This window comes from Neolamprologus multifasciatus, chromosome 23 (genome assembly GCF_963576455.1).
Source record: "Neolamprologus multifasciatus chromosome 23, fNeoMul1.2, whole genome shotgun sequence".
Taxonomy (NCBI): domain Eukaryota; kingdom Metazoa; phylum Chordata; class Actinopteri; order Cichliformes; family Cichlidae; genus Neolamprologus; species Neolamprologus multifasciatus.
Window position 1 is genome coordinate 3811389 of NC_140460.1, and position 22267 is coordinate 3833655.

A 22267-nucleotide genomic window follows, 5' to 3' on the forward strand; every position below is an offset into this window, starting at 1 on the left:
GGACTCACCATGATGTAGTGCCTCTGCATCTCAGTCTTCTCACTGGCCAGCTTCTCACACTCCAGCTTCAGGCTGCACGAGGATGAGAAAAAGCACAAACACATGAATGAAATGGTTTACTTGAATCCAGTGAAATAATTTACACAGGACTCAGGTTGCTATACCATACAAGTTCAAAAAAAATACTATTTAAGGTCTAAGATCTGCTTAAAGTAGCACAGAAAATGTTCACCTATGACAGCGACAGCCTGACGGGTGTCTCTCATTCTTGAAGTTCACCACAGAAACACCACGTGTGTGGGAAGGTGTCCGATTCTGTGCTACCAAGTGCAACGTTTTTTCAGTTCTGCTTAAACTGCACGTTTAAGCATTTTTATTATTGTTATTGTTTGTAGACGTGACAGATATTTAGAGTGCGCGGTTTTAAAACGAATCAACAGCGATTAAACGAAGAAAGTTCCAGTGGGTCATTATTATGAAAGGCGTTACTGATGTGTGTGCTTGTTTTGCACAGATCCACCACACCCTGCAGTGAATTACTGTTAATGTATCACAGCAGGCTGCTCAACCTGCCCGCTGAGGTGTGAGAAAGAGGCTTTTTTTTTTTTTAAACCTAACTCTTTATCTCTATTAGCTAAGGTCATTTCAGGTCAACCAGCCGTGATAAGCTGATCAGTCACCTCCAGCAGTTAAAAATAAATGACCTGAATTACCTAACTTTCTTTTTTTTATGTTGGAAAAAAAAGCAGTATTTTAAAATTAGATGTGATATATTTATTTCTTATTAATATCACGTTAAGGTTGATACGGACAGACACAATGATAGCATATTTCTCCTCAAATTAGTGTAAACGGATGCTTATTAGAATGAAGAGAGACTGAAACTGAAAAGAATTTGGTATGACAGGCATCTCATATTTCCTTATAAAGATTAAAGGACACATGTGCAGCCTTTCTATCTTTATTATTTGAACTGAATTACAATTTGTTGTTTCTATATTAAGACTAGAAGAGCGTTACTGGTTTCAAGCTTCTTCGGGAAGCTTGCTTCGTTTCCCAACAATATTTACATTTTTAAATAAATTTGTGCATCTGCACGCGTGCACAAGTGGGTTTGTGTTATGTGTTTTGGGTACCTGTGATACTGAGCCTGGAGGAATTGGAATTCCTCCTTGATTCGGTCCAGAGTTTCCAGGACTGTGAACTTGAAAGACTGGCCAGGTTGCAAGGGGACCTGCACAGGGGAGAAAACAGAACAAAGAGTGGTTGAAAAACAGATAGAGAGGTGTGAATGTGTGTGCTGCCTGTTCGAGAGCAGACTGTAAGCACTGCTGTAAATGTGCAGGTGCGTGTGAACCTGCATACTGGAGTGTGTGCGAGAAACCGTAAGTGTGTTTGTGTGTTTTTGTGTGTGAGGGAGCAATGCACGAGGAGGAAAAAAAGCCAAGATGAAAGTGAGAGGGAAGGTCACTTCCCCTTCCCACACATCATAAAAGCCTTGTCCTCTCTCTCTCTGTTCTCCTCCTCCTCTAATGACTCTGCCTCCTTCTCTCCACTGCCCCCCTATCCTTTCTTCCTCTCCTCTCGCTCTCCCTCGCTTCCACATTAGCATCCTCTTCACTCTGGCAGGCTGCTAATGTATTCCAGCCTACAAAGAGCTGAGAAGGGAGGAAACATCAAATGAATAACTTATAGGGAATCACGGCATCGTCTCTCACCTGCTAAAAGCCAAAGAAGGCCCAACAAAACAAGCATCTCCCAAGGGTCCCCCACCACCAGCCCTCCATGCCTGTCTAAAACGCTTTCGACAGCAGCCCTGCTTCTCCGTAGTCTTCGCAAAGTTTGAGAAACGAGGCCAGTGTTGATGTTTTTCGATGCAGAAGTTGTTTTGTTTGGAGATGGGGCTGGAGTACGCGGAAGAGCACGAGCGTGTTTTTAATGACACTGTCAATCCTCAGAGGACATTTTTATGTAAGAAGACACCAGTTTTTTTTCCATTCTTCTCCTACTTCCTCCGAATTTAGACTGATTAATTTTTCTGTATTATGACGCTCACTGCGAGCCTAGCAGACTGGCACCTGGCAGTCTGCTTGGCTCGCACTTCTTATGACCTGTCAGAGTGCAGTCTCACCACTATCCCCTTTAAATTCCTATGACAAGGACAACTCAACTGCTTCCAGGCTGCAAATAATCCCCGCTGTGACCATGAGCCCCACCCCACCAAAGCCAAGAGCATGGCAGTTGAGGCCAGAAGCCAGATTCCTGTAGTGTTTGGAGACTGAAGGAGAATTTATGCTTCTGTGTTGTAACCCGATGTGCATCTTGCTATAAAAGTAACAACACGTCACGTCGTTGCAGCCTGCAGCCACGATTTTTCCAATCAACTGTAGGAAAACGGATCAACTTGAAGAGAAGCGCCAAGTAGCATTTTGTCAGGGAGACTGCAAAGCAACACAGGCCCGCAGAAGTGTAAACTGAGCTAAACTCTTCCGCTATCCTACAGGTGCTTAACTCAATGCCAACATATTTTCTGCCTGTATCACAACTATCACACTTGCACTGGGGACAATTTTGAGAGAATCACACATAGCTGCTTAATTCGGACACGTTTGCTTTGTTTGGTTTAGGTGAGCTCTGCTGCACGATCTGATATCCTCGTGTTGGTGTTGTTCCCAGATCATCATACTAAAGGTTGTTCCAGGATCAACATTGCAAGTGACCAATCAGAATGTTGTGATGTCATACTTTTGCGACTTCGGGAAAAACTGGCGTAAAACAAAAAACTGTACTTAAGCTGCGAGAAACCGCCTTTGTCCGCCGATCAACGGACCCTAACCCTTTAATAAACGCTAAGCAGAATTGATATTGTCCTTGCAACATTGGAATTTCATAAATGCACGAATGGGTTGGTGCGCAAAAGAATAATGTCACAATAATGTGATTGGTCACTTGCAATGTTGAACCTGGAACAACATTTTCATGATGATCTGGGAACAACACCAACACGAGGATATCAGATCATCCGAGCTCTGCTGTACACTAGTGGTAAATGCACCAGAAAATTAGGTGCTCCGTTCGGACATTCTGCAATCTGAAATCCAAGGAGGTACCAGCTAATGTCCAGTCAGATTGCATCAAACATTTGCGTCTTTGTCAAGTAAGTTTTAAAAGTTCAGGGCTGCACTGCAGGAGCAAAAGGCTAACGATGGTTATTAAGTAGAAGCCAATACGCCCTTGTTAAAGTTTGTTGATATCATATTTATTTCATAGCTTTCTTTTGGTTGCTTTGGTTATCCAAATCAACTATTGTTTATGTCTATACCTATCCACGCGTCCTTCCAATCAGAATGAGCAGACCAGTGCTGTCGCTATGGCGCAGTTGGGTGGCTATCGGGCAACAGCCACGGCTAAAAGATTGGCGGTTTCAGTGGTGGCTCTTCATTAGTCTAGACAAGCGCAATTCAATTAGATTTCAATTAGTCCGACGGTGGAGGTCAAAGACGCGGTGGGTTCCCCAGTAATTAATCCGGGGAGCCGAGCTGAGCCCGAGCTTAACTGAACTGAGGCAGGCGTGGTGGGGACGTCTAGATGGGTGGATGGACGCAATACACACAAACCCCCAGGGTGTGTGTGTGCGCGCGTTTAAGGGAGAGCGTAGATGGGATAGATGATGGTGTCTGCCAACAGATCCCCACTGACCTTGATTCACACCACACGCACTCAGTGGGGGAGGACAGGCGGGAGTGTGTGTGTGTTGGAAGGGGGGGGGAAGGCTTGCTTGCAGACCATGATCTGGCACACACACACATAGCATAAGCTTATTGAAAAACACATAAACAAACACACACTGTGTATGTAGTTTCACAATTTAAGTACACAGTGCCACACAAGCGACGCACAAACTCACACAGGGAGGGCAGGGACAGAGGGATGGATTGACCGGGGGGTGGGGGTGGGGGTGGGTCAGAAGAAAGATAGATACTCATCTGACAGACAGAGGGGTGGATGGATTGAGGGATGGAGGGTGTGATAGACTAGTCTGACATTCTTCCAGAGGAATGAAAGAACGAACAGAGAGACGGATGATGAAAAAGTGGTGTGGCTGCTGACTGAGAGAGATAGCCAGCCATTCATCCGTCTGACACTGAGGCGAGGGGAAGAGGACATAGGGAGAGAGAGACTCAGACTCGGGTAAAAGAGAGAGAGATGCTGTGTTTGCTGTAGTCAACACAGCCCGGTCTCTCCACCCTGTCCGTCGGCCTGTGGTAATACTGCTTCTACCATCTGCTGCCATGCACACATGAGCACACAGACAAAGTGCTGCTGGCTCAGCAGCACTAAGTCACATAATAAAGCCCATAGTCACAGATCGGGATTATACAAGAGACCTGCGAGTCACAACCGTTGGTGTCGCCACGGCGTCCTGTGCAGCGCGCTGATGAGAGAGACCTGAATCCTTTCATCTGCTGGACAAAAACTCGAAAAAATGTCTCACTTTTGATTTGCCAGTTGCACCTTTTTGAATGAGTTTCAAAGAGCCCGGAGCGATAAAGCTTCTTATGCACGAAAAAGGAAATGAAAAATACAACAAAAAAAAGTTATAAGGTCCTGAGGCAAAGGAGAAATATTCCACGCTTGCGCTGAGCTCTTTCTGTCAGGATGAAGAGACCAGCAAGGGAAGCTGGAATGAAAATAGTTCATGCTTAAATGTAATAACAGGAGACTTAGTGTCTTACTCAAGGACACTTAAGCCAGTAAGAGTAAGATTGAACTTCTGCAAGAGAAGCATCAGCAAGCAATGCTCTATGTACACCAAACAAACACTGTTGTTTGAGTGTATGTGTGAGCCTTCTCTCCTATATTGTGACAGATGGCAGACCAGACTGTTAGGGGTCCAGTAGGGCGTCACGACGAGCCAAAAAACAGCCCAACGCCTCCCATGTTTTTATGTGTGACTGTGTGTGTCTGTGCATTTCAGAGAGAGCACCATATCATCCAGCATAGGGGATCCTGAAACCCAAAACTGATCCAGTTAATCTAGGAGGTGGAAGAGGGGAGAGGAAGAGAAATAAAGGTCACTTGTGCATAAACACACACACACACACACACATGCACGTATGCACCATGTGGGCCAGCAGTCAATCACAATTTGGACGAGCTGGCACGGGTAAGCAGAGAATTAGGAAGGATTATGTATATGGTAGGAAGCGAGGGGAGGGGAGTGGTGGTTGAAGCTTATTTTACCGTGTCACGAGACGGCACGGAGGAGGGACCCACCTGCTGGACGCAACTATTACCTGTCTGTCAACTGATGCACCTGTCAGGAGTTTGACTGCAAGGGCTGTAAGGACGTAACGACCCTCAGCCCTGACTAGGGATGGGTATCGTTTAGGTTTTATCCGATACCAGTACCAAACCGGTACTTTTGAAACGGTGCCGGTGCTTAAACGGTGCTCCAACCGGTGCTTAAAGAATGGAGAACACAAAATTGGTCCAAAAACCTCTCATGTTCAGCTGTTTTTTTGTAAAAAGATAACAATGTTAGCCTTTTCTGCAGCTATGGGGCATATATAGTATCACTCTTGGCTGGAAGCAGTGCTTAATCAATGGAAAAAACACAAACTTTGTCCAAAAATCTCTCATGTTTAACTGTTTTCCACTTTTTCTTTGGTCATTTGGTCCGATAACAGGCACCACACCCGCAGTAGATGTGCACGGTGTGAGGTCTCGCAGCAAGCTATCAAATACGGCGCATTTCTCGGCTTTAAAAAAAAACGCTATGCGTCGCCAGGTGTTTCATCGACCTTAAAGCACTTGTTGCAGGCTGCTGAGTTTGCATATTTTGCTGTGAAGTAAAGCCAGACTTTGACCGCTTCGCCTTGGGCATTTTTAATCTGTAGCTCTGCTCTAAAAGAACGTACGTACCTGGACCCGCCTACTATCCTCGGAAACGTAAAATGATTGGCTAGAATCTAAATTGTATCACAGCTCAGGAAAAAAAAGCACCGAAATGTGCGCTGTTTTTTGGTCTGGTTACTACCGTTTATGTCAGAACCGGTGCCATGATACCGGTACCCATCCCTAGCCCTGACAGATTTTCTAGGTGAGGCCCAGTTTTGGTGGGCTGGTGTCTTGACTTTCTGAAGGTTGATGTTGACCTCCAGCTTGAACTGGGACACTCTGGAGGTGAGTGAGTAAGAATGAGCGACTCCAATCCGCAGTAAAATTGGTGGATTTGCATGATCTGGACCGGAAACCTGCTGCTTCACGAGTTCCAGGCAGAATCCAGAGGAAGATTGATATGAGGATCATATCGGCATCTGCAACGATGCGGATGCTTTAGCGCTCTGTTGATTTACTGGTCAATCTATTTTCCTATCCTCATCTACTGCCATGAGCTGTGGGCATTGACTGAAGAGATACAAGTGGCAGTAATGTGCTTCTTCAGAAATATCATAAAATATTTACAAAGCAGTTTCTTAAATAATTGAAATCCTGCATTGTTTCTATGCCTGCTTCTTTCCATCAGGCGCAAACAAACTACCTTGCGCCATCATATCAGTCAAAATAAAAGAAAAACCAACTGTGGGACGTGAGTCACGCCACCCATGTTTGGTGCCAGCATCAATTTGAGTGTGGATACTACAAACAGAATAATGACACACATTACTCTGATGTTTTCATTAATTTTTTATCTTTTTTTAGGTGAAAAACTCAGCATCGTCAAATCTCATGCAGCCTTTACAAACTGTCATTCAGTAAATGTCACGGTCACACACGGGCACTCGTTTTTTGTGGGAAAAGTAGGGCTGCTCAATTAATCGAATTTTAATCTCGATTACGATCTGGGCTTTCAACGATCATTAAAAATGACTGAGCCGATTATTAGCCCCTCCCCCATGCTTTACTCTCGCGCTGCTCCGTGTGGCAAATCGAGCGCACCTCTCTGCATTTCGAACACGTGTCACAACAATTAAGAGCAGCGGTCTCCAACCTTTTTTGCGCCAAGGACCGGTTTATGCCCGACAATATTTTCACGGACCGGCCTTTAAGGTGTCGCGGATAAATACAACAAAATAAAACTAGTACCGGTACCGAAAAAAAGAAGATTTATTCATAACACACGTGAAAAGACCCAGGAAAACCGAGTAAACGATAAAAACGATAACAAAATAACGCTGAAAACCGATAAAAACCCTGAAAACTATACATTTCACACCTGAGCCTCAACTCTCGCGGCCCAGTACCAAACGACTCAAAAAGCTAAAAAGCGGAAAGCTAAGCAGAAGTTATTTGGAGAGGAGAGTGACTGCCGTTGGTTGAAAAGAGGTAAAAAAATCTTCAGTGGTGTGGAAACATTATGGGTTTGCGGAGTCAGACGTGGATCAAGTAGACATAGTGTGTAAACTTTGCTACAGTGTCGTAGCTGCACCACAGAGCAACACTGCAAAGTTCACTAAACATAGATGTTTACATTTTTCATTTATTTCTTATATTGCAAACATTTGCACTGTTATCTACGGAAGAGGATTAGGGCCACTGCAAAAAAATCTGAGAAAAAAGTCAGAATTCTGACTTTTTTCTCAGAATTCTGAGTTTTTCATCAAAATTATTTTTTTTCATAATTCTGACTTTAATCTCAGAATTCTGACTTTTTTCTCAGAATTCTGACTTTTTTCTCAGAATTCTGACTTTTTTCTCAGAATTCTGACTTTTTCATCAAAATTATTTTTTTTCATAATTCTGACTTTAATCTCAGAATTCTGACTTTTTTCTCAGAATTCTGACTTTTTTCTCAGAATTCTGACTTTTTCATCAAAATTATTTTTTTTTCATAATTCTGACTTTTTTTCTCAGAATTCAGGAAAAGAAGAAAAAAAAAGACGTGCCCACTTTTTCCCCCCAGTGGCACTAATCCTCTTCCGTAGTTATCAGTATTCGCACACTATTTTATATTATTTTTTGACAATCTTTAAAGTCATTATTCAACACATTGTTATTGTTAAATAAATATCGTCAAATAATCGAGATCTCAATTTCAGTGAAAATAATCGTGATTATCATTTTTGACATAATCGAGCAGCCCTAGGGAAAAGTATTAAAGACTGTGAATTTGCACATGAATACTTTTTCCAACTATTCAATTCAAGTTTGTTTTCTGTACTTTTTCAGTTATTTTTTTAAATTGTCTTCAGGTATCAGGTCAGCCTGCGTCTGTGTCAGTCTCTGCCTTCTGTTCAAGCTGCTGCCTGTTCTTCCAGCACCGATAGCTGCTGCACGAGAGGCGACTGTGAAACAGATTCAGGTCTGGGAATGAAATGATTCTTTCTGTCTGCTTGTCTCCTCCACCTATCTGTTTAGCCCCTGGCACACTTTCCACCATCACATAAGTATTCGCACGGTATAAGCAGGCATGCCTATGCATGGATGCATTCATTCAACCAAAAACACCCACAGAACACTTTTCTCTTTTGTTTTTCTTTTTTCGTGCCCTTTCGCTTGCCGTTCGGGCTCATTCTTCCCTCCTTCTTCTCTTCTGTCGCTCTTTACTCATCCTTCCTGCTCCCTCTTTTTCCCCCCCCTTCCCCTGTGTGTCTGTCTGAGACAAGCAGAGACACATTCAGATAGCACATGAAATAATAATTGGCTGGTGAAATATTTAGGAAAAAAGGCACACGAATAGATGAGAAATGCCAAGTGTGGCAGAGGAGTGTCAGTGCCCCTTGTGCATGTATGTATACGTGTGTGTGCTGTGCGCACGCCTGCATATGTGTGAGCTTGAGTATTTGTGTCTGCTGAAGTGAGCAGTAACATCAGGAACAGCTCCTTGGTTTAGAAAAGCTAAACAGAGAGGCTTAAGGGAAGGATGGTAATGTAACGTACCTACATATCAGCAAGGTTTTATGAAGCCCTCAGAGTTTCATTTTTGTAAGTCTGTCCCTGCATTTCCACTCAAAAGCATTTATTACTAAGAGAAAAACACTCTTCCAACAGTCCTGTTAAGAGGTTCTGGCTCTTTCTTTGTGCTGAGAACTCGGGAACATCTTTTTCTATTCACAGTTATTTGGTTTTTCAAGCCTTTAAAAGCTTAAATCTTAACAAACTAACACTTAAGGAGATGCAGTCCAGACAGTTTAGGGACGTTGTCTGAAGCGGTTTCGTCTCACACGTATCACACAGCAGGAGAAAATCCACTTCAGATGCATTCCCCCTACTGGAGACTCTCAGTGTGGTTTAGTCGAAGAAAGCGCCTGAAAGGAGCGTGCAGATTTTTAACCGCAGCATTTTCACAATGGCACAAATCAGCGCAATTGGTCATTACACAGCCTTTGGATTAGGCTGTTTAATGCCGGGGTCTGACTGAGTAGGATGTTTGGATTTTCACATACTCCTCCATGAGGTTCAGAAACAGCTACAGTCGGTAAGAATTTGAATCAAGACTGTTTCCAGCTGAGAACCGGCACAAAAATCATCTAATGCATCAGAATTGCATCCTTGAAGCTTGAAATTCCTTTCATCTATCTGGGATATTTTGGTCTTCCATATGAAAAATCATCAATACTAAAAATATGGACAGTTTGATATAGTCAAGCTTATTTCTTTTAAACTCTTATAAACTTCTGTTAACTCAGGTAACAAAGACTTTGTCCCAGAACTATACACAAGCCAATTGCGCTCAAGTGCACAGTCACTCCCCGGAGGCACATTCGGAGCGAGGAAAAACCCTGACGTGGTACAATAATTATTTCAATTTCATTGTAGTAAAGCTCACTCTGAGATAATAACCCAGCTGGGTGGATGCTAATAAAGAACAAAAACAATATTTTTTCAGCAATCGAGAAGAGGATCAATTAAAAAAACTTCTCAAAACACAACTGCAAGTTAAATCAAATGCGCTGCTTGTATCAATAAGATCTAATCAATGTCAGTCAGTGATCCAGTAGCCCTAAAGTGAAATAGACGTTGAATCAGCCCGTCAGTCCACTAGTTACCAGTCAGTCAGAAAGCAAGCCAGTTAAAGCTGCAGCTCACCAGTCAGCCGTTAAGCCAGAGGTGGATTACAAATAAGGGAAAGATTGGCAGCTAAATGAGTCTCTGGACTCGATCCAAGCCTCGCTCTGATCATGTCTTTTAATGGCAAAGAAAAGAACACAGAACGCAGGATTTGAGGATGAAAAAAGGCCGGTTTTTAATCAGAGAGGAGCCTTAATCTGGGCGGCTGCTGATGGCTGATCAGGAGTAGCTGCTTGGTTAGTTGTTTGACTTTTTGCTTATCCTGCGGGTCGTCTCGCTGCAGCTGTATTGTTGTTGCTTGACTTTTTGCCATTTAGAAGGCTGCCTCTGAAATGCTGAATGAAATTAAATGTAAACAACACAAGGACAATGTCTTGGGAGGAGGAGAGAATGTCATCCGTGGGAGGTTACAGCAATCCTCTGTGCTGTTTACCGTACGTAGATGTCATTACAGCCACAAATGTTTGGGAAAAACACAAACTACCCAACACAGCTGGCAAAAAAGAAGAAGAAATGGCAGGGCCGGTGTGTGCATGTGAAAGCAAACGCTGCATATTTGTGTGTCTGCGGAACAAACTAACAATTACTTAATTACTGCCAACGCAATGAAGTCATCTCAACTAGTCTGACACACACTCATCAAACGAGTTTAAGTTGCACAGAAACACTTCGGCATCTTTCGCCTCATTACTGAGTCATACGTACTTTCTGTGGCCGTCTATTGCAATTAGTTTGTCAGTCTGTTCATGGCCACAGGAGAAGCAAGCTCATTTCATACATGCACAGAGATGACTGTACATTTGAAGTTCTGCAACAAACATTTGCCCCTTTACTTGTCTGGCAACTCATTGAAAGGTAAATATCGAACAATTTAATAACTGTAACATCATAAATATCTCCAGTATTTTTTTGCAACCTTTTATTATTACAATTGTGGAAAATTCAACCTCGTTCTCTTCCTGGCTCGACCACGCTTTGCTTTTTCTCTTCTAATTGCATATGCTTCTGTCCTCCACGCTAGAGTCTTCGCAAATGTGGGATCCAAGGAAGAATTTGTAGCACACACACAGGGAAGCAGCTTAAGGTGAACATGTGCAGATTCTGCACCTTTAAAGAAACGTGCAGAGAGTTTGTGCGGCTGTGAAGTACACTGTATATAATGACGTAGAAGATAAGTACGTGTGTATATTTCAGTTTGAGTCTAATCATGATCCCCTCTACAAGCTAGGAGTCCCTGACATCTCTGTTAACCGTGAAAATAAACTGGAAATCTCTCCCTTTCGCCCCTTCTTTCCCTCCCCCTGGCTCACTGGGGTGTGGCGGCCAATCAAGGCCTTGTACATTCACAGCAGCAGTCGAGGTCGAACTGGGACAATATTTATTGTTACCGTTGTTGGCACATACACACACACCGCCACGGCAATCCTTTTGCACGTCCACTTCCAAATCAAGCACACACGCATGCAAAAGTTTGGGGGTTCATCCTGCACCCTGCAATACTGGCACAGAGCTGTCTGATTGGTCCCAAATTCCATGTGCGGCAAGTAAACAAACGTGAACCATAAAAATAAATAAACAGGAAGAACGAGGGGTTCTTGAGCATTTAACGGATAAATAAAAATTAACAGCATTACAGCCAAGCACATGCTTATGGTTACACACAGACGCACGTAAGACAGCACCGAACCTCACGCTGGAGAAATGCACACTGAGAAACACACATCTAAGTCAACAAACAAGGCGACACACACTCACGCACAGCTAATACAAATATGTGCACACTCGCAAAAAGCACTAAAAGGAAATAGACACCTAAAAGAAAAAGCACACGCGCCGCAAAACACACATTAAACAGAAACACACCTCGCACAAACCCCCCCTCTCTCTCTTTACACACACAATTGTACACACAGTTCTGATAACGCTTGCCACAAAAATCCAGTGGAACCAATTACAGCTCTGCTCGCCTGGCAAATCAACCCTCAGTTTTTAACCCTTTCCCACCAGAGAACCAGAACAAAGTCTTGACTTTTCCAAAAACAATTAAAATGACAACAACAGTAATGATGCAGTTCAAGCCTCGCATCCTCATTTTATCCATTAATCTGAAGACATCACTTCCAAATAGGCATGGGGTCGGAACATGTCACATTCAAGGCAGCCTGTTGGGAATTAAACCGACGTGTCAGATGAAGAGGAAAAATCACATCATCAATCATGACTTAACCACCACTTTAGATGAAGAAAACTTTGATGAAGAAATCAAGTATATTTAAGTCTGTGAAGGTTCTCAGTCATCCAGGTCATCGTAGTCAAAGGAGCTTGCAAAGAAAAGCGTCTGGACTTCTTTAAGTTGCTTGAAGACGTTTCACCTTCATCCGAGAAGCTTCTTCAGTTCTAAGGTCAAATGGTGGAGAGTCCCAGATTTAAACCTAGTGGGAGTATCCCGCCACGGAGGGACAAAAGGACCCCCTGATGATCCTCTAATCGCCTGAGCCAAGGTGTGGAACTGGGTGTGGGTCCCAATCAGCCAGAGTTTTGGGTGAGCTCATTGTGAAACCTGGCCCCACCTTATCATGCGAATTCCTGAGGTCAGATGGCCCAGGATATAGTATATTTAAGACATCTTCAGACAAACTTTCAAACAAGTTACACTTCATAACCTAACTTGGTCATGACATGAAACCATTTAAAGCAAATCACGTCTTAAAACCCACTTTTATTCCTTGGCTTTTAACCTCAGCGAGACTTAGTTTCTCTTTTAATTGAAGTAGTTATTTAATGATTTCACTCTTCTTTTATTTGGTTTTTACTTATATCTTATGTAATTTTATTTTACAGTTCCAATGTACAGCACTTTGTGTCAGCTGTGGTTGTTTTAAAGTGCTTTATAAATAAAGTTGATGATGATGATGAAAGTTACATTATCAGCTCTTGGTAACGCAGTTTTCACATAGATTTCGTAAACTGTTGTGGTGTGATCAAAAACACACACAGCTCGTACTTTATTTTCACATTCCTCACAGTTTGGCTTCTGATTGCATTTACCAGTGACACACATCAGCTGTTTGATGCAGTCGACTCGTTTTTGAGGAGAATGTTTGACGGGGATCTGTGTAAAAAGACAGCAACACAGAAGTGTATCTTTACCACAAACAATTAAGGCGATACAGCGATTACTGCCAGAGATGATCTGACTCGTGCAACTTTCAAGCCTCTTTTAAATGAATGGAAACTAATGTTTGACTGGAAAAAAGGGAAATCTGCCTCTAAACTAGAAACGCACTTTTTAAATGTAAGCTCACTCCTAGAAACCTGCTTGATGTTATTGAAGGGAGTATATATTTATACCTATTACAACCTTTTCCCATTCACATAGGCACAATTAAAGTATCTAAACAACAAACTAGTATAAAAACAGGGAAAAATAATAATATTTCAGCATTCCTGCATGTGGAAAAGCTGACAGACTGCTAAAAAGCTAAGAGTACAAATTATAAGTCTGAACTGAGCACATGTGTATATGCATATGAGCACACTCACAGTGTCTACAAACACAAGCACATGAAAACTCAGACAACCACACACGTGCACGCGCACACGTAACCGTTCTTTGCACCCTCGCACCTCTCCACAGATCACATTTCACAGCAACACCAGAAATAAAGTTCCTCTGGCAGAGGAGGGCCGCAGAGGAAGAAGCGAGAGAGGAGGAGAAAGACGGGAGAGAGACTATTGATCGGTTGGAGTTGGCTCAATCCGGCATTGAACTTTATCAGAAACGCAGAGCATCGCAGCAGGAAGCTTTCTGATTCGTCTCTAAAGGAGAGAACAGAGGAATGTTCGCGCTCTATTCTTCTTTCGCATCTCTCATTCATTTTCATTTCTCTTTCCACCCCCAGCCGTGCCTTTTTAAAGAATTCTTTCTAGCCTTTTTTGCCCCCCCTCCTCCTTCTTGGCTCTTACATCTTTCACTTTCTCCATTTGTATTTACTCCTCTGTCTCTTCCAGCGTCTTTTTCTCCCTTCTTTTCCCGCTGCTGCCTTATTAGCATTCTCTCTGTACGTATAATTGATTCCTCATGCCTTCCTCTTGTGGAAATGTCATTCATAATTCTGTGTGATAGCTGGCTGGCTGGTTGGATGGCTAGTTGGCTGGATGGCTGGCTGACTGACTGACTGAGTGGTTGGCTTGCTGGCTGACTGTGAGGCAAAGTGGCCACTGACCCATTTGTAGCAGATACAAAGAGACTGACAACCAAATCTGATTATAGCAACCAGACCAGGGCCCTTGTGAAACGAATGGCCTAAGCCAAACTGAGCCTAAGCTGTCATTCATCCTTCTGTGCTCTTTAGTCTACATATTTAACCTTTATTTTACCCCGGCAGGTAAATTAACGGCGAATTCTTACTGGTGGTGGAGGGTGAAACTGAAGGAGGGATTTTAAAGAGGTATTAAGGGGAAGTACTTGTGCACTCGCGACCTTTCTTAGTTGCAATGGAAATGAATTAAGTAGAATTTAACTATCAATTAAATGGCCTATGTCTATGTGTGTGCGTGTGTGTGTCTGTGTGTGTGTGTGTGTGTGTGTGTGTGTGTCTGGGCGTCTGTGTGTGTTTGCTTAACAACAGAAATGAGCAAATAGACAGCTGATGGTCTTTCACACACACATTAATGCAGCCAGAGCTATTCTCACACACACACACACACACACACACACACACACACACACACACACACACACACACACACACACATAAATGCACACTGAAAGGTGCAGATTCAGATATGTGCCACCTACATTGCCAATTATCAACAAGATCTCAAAGGCACCTGGTTGCAGATGACAGAGGTGTGTGTGTGTGTGTGTGTGTGTGTGTGTGTGTGCATAACAGGGAATCTCTTAGCCCAAACATCCCACTCCCCTCCCATCACGTCTCACTCCTCATGTTACAGTAAAACTAAGGAGGAGGGACAGAAAAAGACAGACAGAAGGACGCAGACACATAAACAAGGATAAACAAAGACCAGCAGGAAATTAAAAAAAGAAAAAAAGAAATCAAGACGCAAGATAAGAGACGTACTGAAAGAAAAAAAAAGTGACAATGCAATCGGAGACATAAAAAGGGAGACAGAGGTAAAGAAGACATAAGGAGGTACATACCGGATGCCTGCCCTGAGGGTACATGATCCCAGGAGAGGAGAGGCTGCCAGTCCGTTTGATGGCCAGGTTAGTCCCCTGGCCCTCCACTCCTCTGCCCTCCACCGGTTACACAGCCACACACACGCACACACACAAACCCCCGCACACTCTCACCAGTCAATAAGTCCAGTTCCTGCTCCTTGGCAGGCTTGAACGCAGCAGTCTTTACTCTTCTGTTCTTCTTTGCTTTTTCTCGCGCGCTCTCTCCCTATATATATATATTTATCTTTTACCGCATATTCCTCTTGACGCACAACTGAAGAAGAAGTCTGTCAATTCCTTCATCCGATAATATCATGACAAAACGGAGCAGCGGACTTTACCTCCTCCTCCTCTCTTGTCCTTTCCACAGGGAAAGTCTCAGTTTCTCCTCCTTAGCGTCTCTCAGCCTTCTCCTCACCCTGTGATCAGTCAGGGTCCACACGTAGTGACATGACACAGAGAATTTCATCCAGACGAGCTCCCCTCGTCCACTTCTCCGACTCTTCGCCCCTCTTCTCCTCCTGCCCCTTCGCCCGGCCGTCCAATGGCGAAACGCACAAACGTAAACAAACACTCAGCTCGATCAAATAGTCTTCTTCTCTGCTTTTTCCTCCTCTTCGCCCTCTCTGTGACACACTGAAGCCTCTGCCTTGACTGCTGCCGCAGAAAAGAAGAAGGAGGATAAGAAGAAGAAGAAGAAGAAGAAAAAGGAGGAGGAGGAGGAGAAGGAGGAGGGGACGGGAGTGAGAGTGTGTGTGAGAGAGAGAGTGAGAGCTTTGTTTTTAATCTAAATGTGGAAAAAAAATGCAAGAGGAAAGCAGGAAAGAACAGCAGGTCAGTGGAGGATCCAGCGGGCTTTTCAGCAGCAAGCCCTAGACTGTAATATATTGTGCCTGTTGGCTTCAACACAAACACGACAGCCTGCTAAAGCTCCTCTTAAGGTGGAACTGAGTAGATAGAGACACCCAGTCGCACACACAGGGGGAGCAAGAGAGAGAGGCGAGAGATGGATCTCTTTTCAATTGTGGTCGGACACACAAAGCAATCAGTCATGCACAAAGACTCGGGCTCAAACTGATATGAATCGAGATTCAAACACACAAAACGCTCGACAGCTATGCGGACACGCTCGATGTGCAGCACCAACCGCACACAACAATTACAGTGATAAGTTTATTAGGCAGTTTGCACCTTGCATTAAAATGCGGCATGGATGACGCGACAGCAATCACACCTATTCGCGCACAAATCCAGGTGTAAACACACTCGGGCTGCGCTACCGATGTGACTCCTCACACCTCGTCACCAAAAGGCCTGAGAAGCGCTGCATCCAGGAGTTCAGACCACATACATTTGCTCCTACAGCCTCTCTAACACAGAAGAGTGCCGCGGAAGTGCCCTGAGCCTGGTTCTGCCGGAGGTTTCTTCCTGTTAAAAGGGAGTTTTTCCTTCCCACTGTCGCCAAAGTGCTGCTCATAGGGGGTCATATGATTGTTGGGTTTTTCTCTGTATCTATGAAGCGCCTTGAGGCGACTTTTGTTGTGATTTGGCGCTATATAAATAAAACTGAATTGAATTGAATTGAATTGGAAGTACGCGCTGTAACGCTAAAGTTATCACGTTTATGTCTAAAGGCTGTGAGCGTGTTTGCAGTAAGGATTAAATATGAAAGCATGGGCTGGGATACAAGGACAGAACCCAGCGATGTGTCTTATATTGCTTTCTGGTTCGCCTGGGAGAAGGGTGCCACTTGATGCGCATAGTTCGAGGCTATTCACAGGGCTTGGCGTACACTCCATAATGATAAAGTTTTCCAGGGCTACCACACTAAGGCTACGTTCACACTGCAGGCGAAAGCGCATCAAATCCGATTTTTTTGACCCTATGCGACCCATATCCGATCATGGTATGACAGTGTGAACGGCACAAATCCGATATTTTCAAATCCGATCTGGGTCACTTTCGTATGTGGTACTGAATCCGATACATATCCGATGTTTCAGAAAGCGACCGCTGTTTGATGGTCATGTCGCATTAAATCCGTCTTTTACGTCACCGACACAAGACAGACGCCGATTATCAGCGTCGGAGAAGACATCGCAAACGCTTCCTGGCCATCCGGTGAAGACAACGTTGGGGAAAGGTTAACATTTTATTTGTACTGTATAATCTGCAGATTCTGACAGAAATCTGCAACTATCCTTTGAAGCACCGCTCCTCTAATTATTAGGTTATTTACATTATTATGTAAATAACCTAATAATTAGAGCAAAAATTGGGAAACGTAAAGTCCGAAGTCTTTATATTAAGGGCCATCAGTCAAACAATACTGTTGCTCTGGGTCTAAACAGAGCGCGTTGTGTGTGACGTCTTCTTTTGCGCATGCGGCCGCTTTGAGCGTTCACACTAGAGCGCGTTTGTTGTCGCATTTTATTTGTAGTGTGAACGAGCAGACAAAAAAATCGGATTTGATCAAAAAATCGGAATTGAGCATCAAGACCTGCAGTGTGAACGTAGCCTAAAGGTGCAGACAGCAAGAGCCTTAACATGTTCCACAACGGGCCTAGAACTCTAAACACAACACATATTTAAAAATAATCTGCTCAGAACTGTTTTTGGTGGTTCTGAATTCTGATCTATTGTTTCTCGATGGGTTTCTTAAGGTGAACAGAAACTCCCAGCATATTATTAAAAAACACCTTGGCATTAAGATTTAGTTTAAAAAACAGACTATTTTTCAGAACTTTCACCTTAACGAGAACACTCAGCTGGAATAAACAACTAGACGTGCCACCTGCAGAGACTTCTGAATCAAAATGGATAATTACGGCCACATTTGTCAAAACTTCAGAGCAGGAATGCAACAGTTACGTCCACTTCCCGCCAAAGACGCCATCTAAATCAACACGTTGTCGAGTAACTGGAGGATTACCAGCGTAACACACCAGAAATATCCAAGCTAGAGCAAGATAAAAATGTCTCCCTGCCTACTTTTGACTCTTGGCTCCAGCGCACCTGTTATTTACAGGACTGCCCAGAATGGACCTGGACCAACTAAGACCTGGTATTTAAAGCCTTTCCACGTACAGTACGACGGTCTGGCCAAGCCGTCTTTTGGTGCAGTTTATAATGAGTTTATCCAGAGCAGCTCTGCCTTTGAACTTGATCAAACAGCCATTAATCCGGCGCTGTAGAATCGGACACAGTGGGTCTTGGCATCCGTGGAGGGTTTCCAGTAAGACAGAAACTGCATTGGATAACTAGTGGGTTAGCCAGAGGGCAGCTCCAGAGCTTCAATTAAGGCCACATACAGACATCCTATTATCCAATACAGCCTATTACCACACACTATAGATCCTGGAGTAAACTGCTGCCAGTGCGCTCTGAAATGTATTGTTCTACATTTGTTCAAATGTTTGATTTGTCATTTGACTGAAACTAAGCCAAGCTCTTTTAATTTCAGCAGACTATACATTTATGACGGGCAGCTGTGGCGGTGATGAGGCCAGACATTTCTGCTGTTAATTGCAATCTGTTGATTAATGGTGAGAAGCCTGCAAGCTAGTTCAGGCAAGCTGCAATGCATCATGCACACTTACTTCCCTGCCACCTTACGTCATATACCAAACACACCATCCAAATTTGGATCTTTATCTATTTAAGCTGCAAAATTTACCGTCTCTCCCAACAAAACGCCCGTCTGACTTGAGCTCTGCTTCACCGCCTGCTGTTTAAAACCCCTCCATCACCCCCAGCATCCACCTGTGAGCTCCAGGGGGATTGTACTCGTCACTCCCTAATTTAATATAAAGCATATTTGTGGGGAGTGATGAGCCTTGATGTTACACACCAATCTGTCGTTATGATAAATGAATTATTTCAGTTGTTAGCGGTCTTACTGGGATTGATTTCAGATCATTTTGGAAGGTAACTGATTTCTAATCAACAAAAAAGAAGAAATAGGATCCCATTTCATATGTTTTGTCTTTCATTCATCTTAACTCTTCGTGTTTCATTTCATTTCACCAAAAAAAGGGAAATAATTTGATGTCAACTCTTTAAATTTGAAAGTGATAAAATATGTTTTCTACATATTATCCAGCAGTCATTTAAAGGACAGAATAATGGCCGGGGGCAAAACACAAAAACACAAGGATGCCCCCCAAATACGGGTTAGGGAAAAAAAACATGGGTAGATTAAGTACTGTTGTTATGTTTAGCTAACTATTCGAAACGCTAGTGCCATTTTATTACTCTAATGAGATTTGTTTTAATTTCTATAGGGTTAAATGGTGTAAATGACTATTCCCCGATTGGTTAGCAGTGGTTCCTGGAGGTTGCTGGCTTTAGTTGGAAAAAGTGGTTGCAAAGAATGTGCTGCACTCAAATCCTGCTAGTGATTGCCATGGTTGCCTGTAGTTTTTCATGTTTGTCTGCATATACTCCATAAGTATCATGAAATGTACTATCAATGCATCAAAAAGCCCAACTTTTAATTTCAAGGCAAACAGTCCCCATTTCTGGTGTTCGTTGCTCTTCACAGGTAACAGCTGGACAGTGTTTGCAGACTAGTCTGTGACTAGCATACAAGCAAACAATGAGGTTTTTGCCTATCTGTTCCCCTTCTAGAGCAACAGGTGGATCACTAGAGAAAAATGGGGGTGTGTAACTGGAGCTTTACCAACCATTTTTCCAGTGACTGCCAGCAACCATTCGCAGCCAGTCCAAGAATACTCCTTTTTCCCCTCACGACCGGTCTCTAGGCCCGTGTGACTGACTGACTCCCACCATGACTGTCACATGTCCAAAATAGCCGACAAGTTAATGTCTTATGGTTAGTGGTCTCATGTCTGTTATATCGCAATACATATGCCTTTCAAAATAAAAGCCCAGATTTTTAAAAAGTATTTCTACCCACTATAATACTGGATGACTTCTACTCTGAAAGTGACCCCTTTCTGCTTACTAATGCTAACTAACCAATGGGAAATAATACAAAATTTAAGCTGTAACATGAACCAAAGATCTGTGTGGAGTTTGCATGTTTTCCCTCTCACAGCCCAAAGGCATGCCTGTTAGCTTGCTTGTCTAAATTGGCCATAAGTGTGAATGTGAGCGTGAACAGTTGTCCGTCTCTCTGCGTTAGCTCAGTGATGAAGTGGCGACTTGTCCAGCGTGTGGCCCTGCCTCTTGTCTTTTGAAAGTCTGGATAGGCTCCACACCTTCACAACCCTGAATTGAATAACTGGTTAAGAAAATGGATGAATGGACAGAGAAGTTGCAGAAGCTCTTATATGTTCCGCGTTTGAAACTGTCCTTACTCTCTCAGTTCATTCTCCATAAATTTACACTTGAAGCATCGAGCAGAGTTTGAGACATAATGGAAATCATGAGTGCAATCGAGCAACAGCAGCCCAAAGGTTAAGAAAGAAGCGCATCACCTTCTTCATCAAATCTACGCATCTGGATTATTCACATCCAAACAATTAATCCGAGCAGGACTAGAGGTGGACAGGTCACCTGAGGAAACTTCTGAGAGAGGGAAGCACAAAACAAAACAAAAAAACTTTTAAGTCTGCTTAAGCTATCATTTAGTGAGGAAACACATTTTTCCCTCTGATTTCCCTCTCTCCTCTTTCTAAATTGCTTTTTTCTTAGCGCTCTTTTTCACACAGACACACACATGCTGTCATTCAGTGATGCCCACCACTATTCCCCATGTAGCCCATTGTACTAATCAGCATTATCTAATTTTCTAGAATGGATTATGCAGGTAATTACTCCCCCGACTCCTCACATTGGGTTTAAGAGAGACAGATAGGTAAGCATGCAAACACACAGACAGACGCAGACATCAGTACAGATCGGTTCAAAGCATTTATAGTAACGACCTGATTTTAACGCAACGCTATATGGGCTAAACTGGTTTATGAGGGTGCACTAGCCCAAAATGACCAAGTCACATCACAGCACCAGGTCCAGCAGGTCCATCAGTGACATTCACTGATATTATCTGGGATACACAGAGAGCCTACTCATCTCATGCTAGAGCCTTAACTGAATGTCTTCTAAAACAAAAAATCACAAGAAAGAAATACTTTTGCCAATTTGAAATGCTGGACTGGTGAAACCCTGGACAACCAGTTTCTCTATGGATATCAAACGCATGCGTAGGAGTGTGTTCTGACTGACCTTTGCCTTTGAGTCAGCGCCTTCAGACTGATGCAAAAAGTCACATGATGAGATACAACAATGACACTATGATCTCAGCTTCCAAAGCCCTAAATAGCAGCAACAGATGATTTATACACTGTTTATGTGTGTGGTAATCATTTCTAGCAGAGCGAGATCAGGCCATGCATGGGATAAACATGGTCCTCTCATGGTCTATAATGGAAAATAACCAGTACTACAACCTAACACTACACAATGAGACAAAAACCTGTCATAGAGTTAGCAACCAAAACTTAGTGCAGCCAACTTAACTATGGTAGCTAATGACAGTTAAAATATCGACGAATTAGCAGTGGCGGCATTTTCACACGACGCCTAAACTAAAAATGTCCAGTGGCTGAATACACGGAATACACTTACATTCAAATAGGATCACCTATTAGTTAGGTAACAACACGCCGTAAAGGTGAGGGAAACTCGAGTTTCATGCTAACACATCTCAATTTAGACTGTAGAAAAGGACCGCCCCCCACATCCCTCACACCCCAACACTTCGGTTCCACCTTAAAAGCTCAGCTCTGACTGGGGACTCTCTCCGCGTTCTGATTGGAGGGAGCGTCTCACTGTTTTAACCAATTGCCTTCGGGGAACCCCACGTTGGGTCCTGATGTCATGAGGAGAGCGGGCCAATCGTGGTGCAGCTTGGCCATTGAATGGGTGTGGGCGGTGGTGGCGGCGGCGGCGGTGGGGAGGGGGGTAGCCGACGAGTCTGTGGGGATTGTGGGCATTGAAGTTCCAATTATTCTGCGCGCGCGCACAAACACACACGCACCCTGTCAGTCACGCTACATAAATGCTCAGTAAATTCTGCCGTTAATTTCAATCCCGCTATTT

General features: G+C 43.4%; 1 protein-coding gene and 1 long non-coding RNA gene across 6 annotated transcripts in view; both read right to left on the bottom strand.

The window, feature by feature from the left end:
* Positions 1-21902, bottom strand: part of tle2b (TLE family member 2, transcriptional corepressor b) — a 100170-nt gene extending 78268 nt beyond the window's left edge. For 2 of the 5 annotated variants that reach the window (XM_085152396.1, XM_085152392.1), the window contains exons 1-3: positions 15179-16141; positions 1137-1234; positions 9-72 (exon numbers count right to left, since the gene is read on the bottom strand). In XM_085152396.1, coding sequence (XP_085008522.1) covers positions 9-72; positions 1137-1234; positions 15179-15202 — 186 coding nt within the window. In that variant the 5' untranslated portion in view covers positions 15203-16141. Of the gene's footprint in view, positions 1-8; positions 73-1136; positions 1235-15178; positions 16142-20640; positions 20732-21391; positions 21481-21793 lie in introns of those variants that run through there. The other 3 variants (XM_085152395.1, XM_085152397.1, XM_085152394.1) reach the window with 3 other exon arrangements.
* On the bottom strand, positions 8462-15036 carry LOC146490747 (uncharacterized). Its single transcript, XR_014872521.1, has 2 exons — positions 14733-15036; positions 8462-14700 (listed from the first exon to the last, which is right to left on the bottom strand). It is a non-coding gene; the product is annotated as an uncharacterized LOC146490747 (long non-coding RNA).
* Positions 21903-22267: the final 365 nt, after the last annotated feature.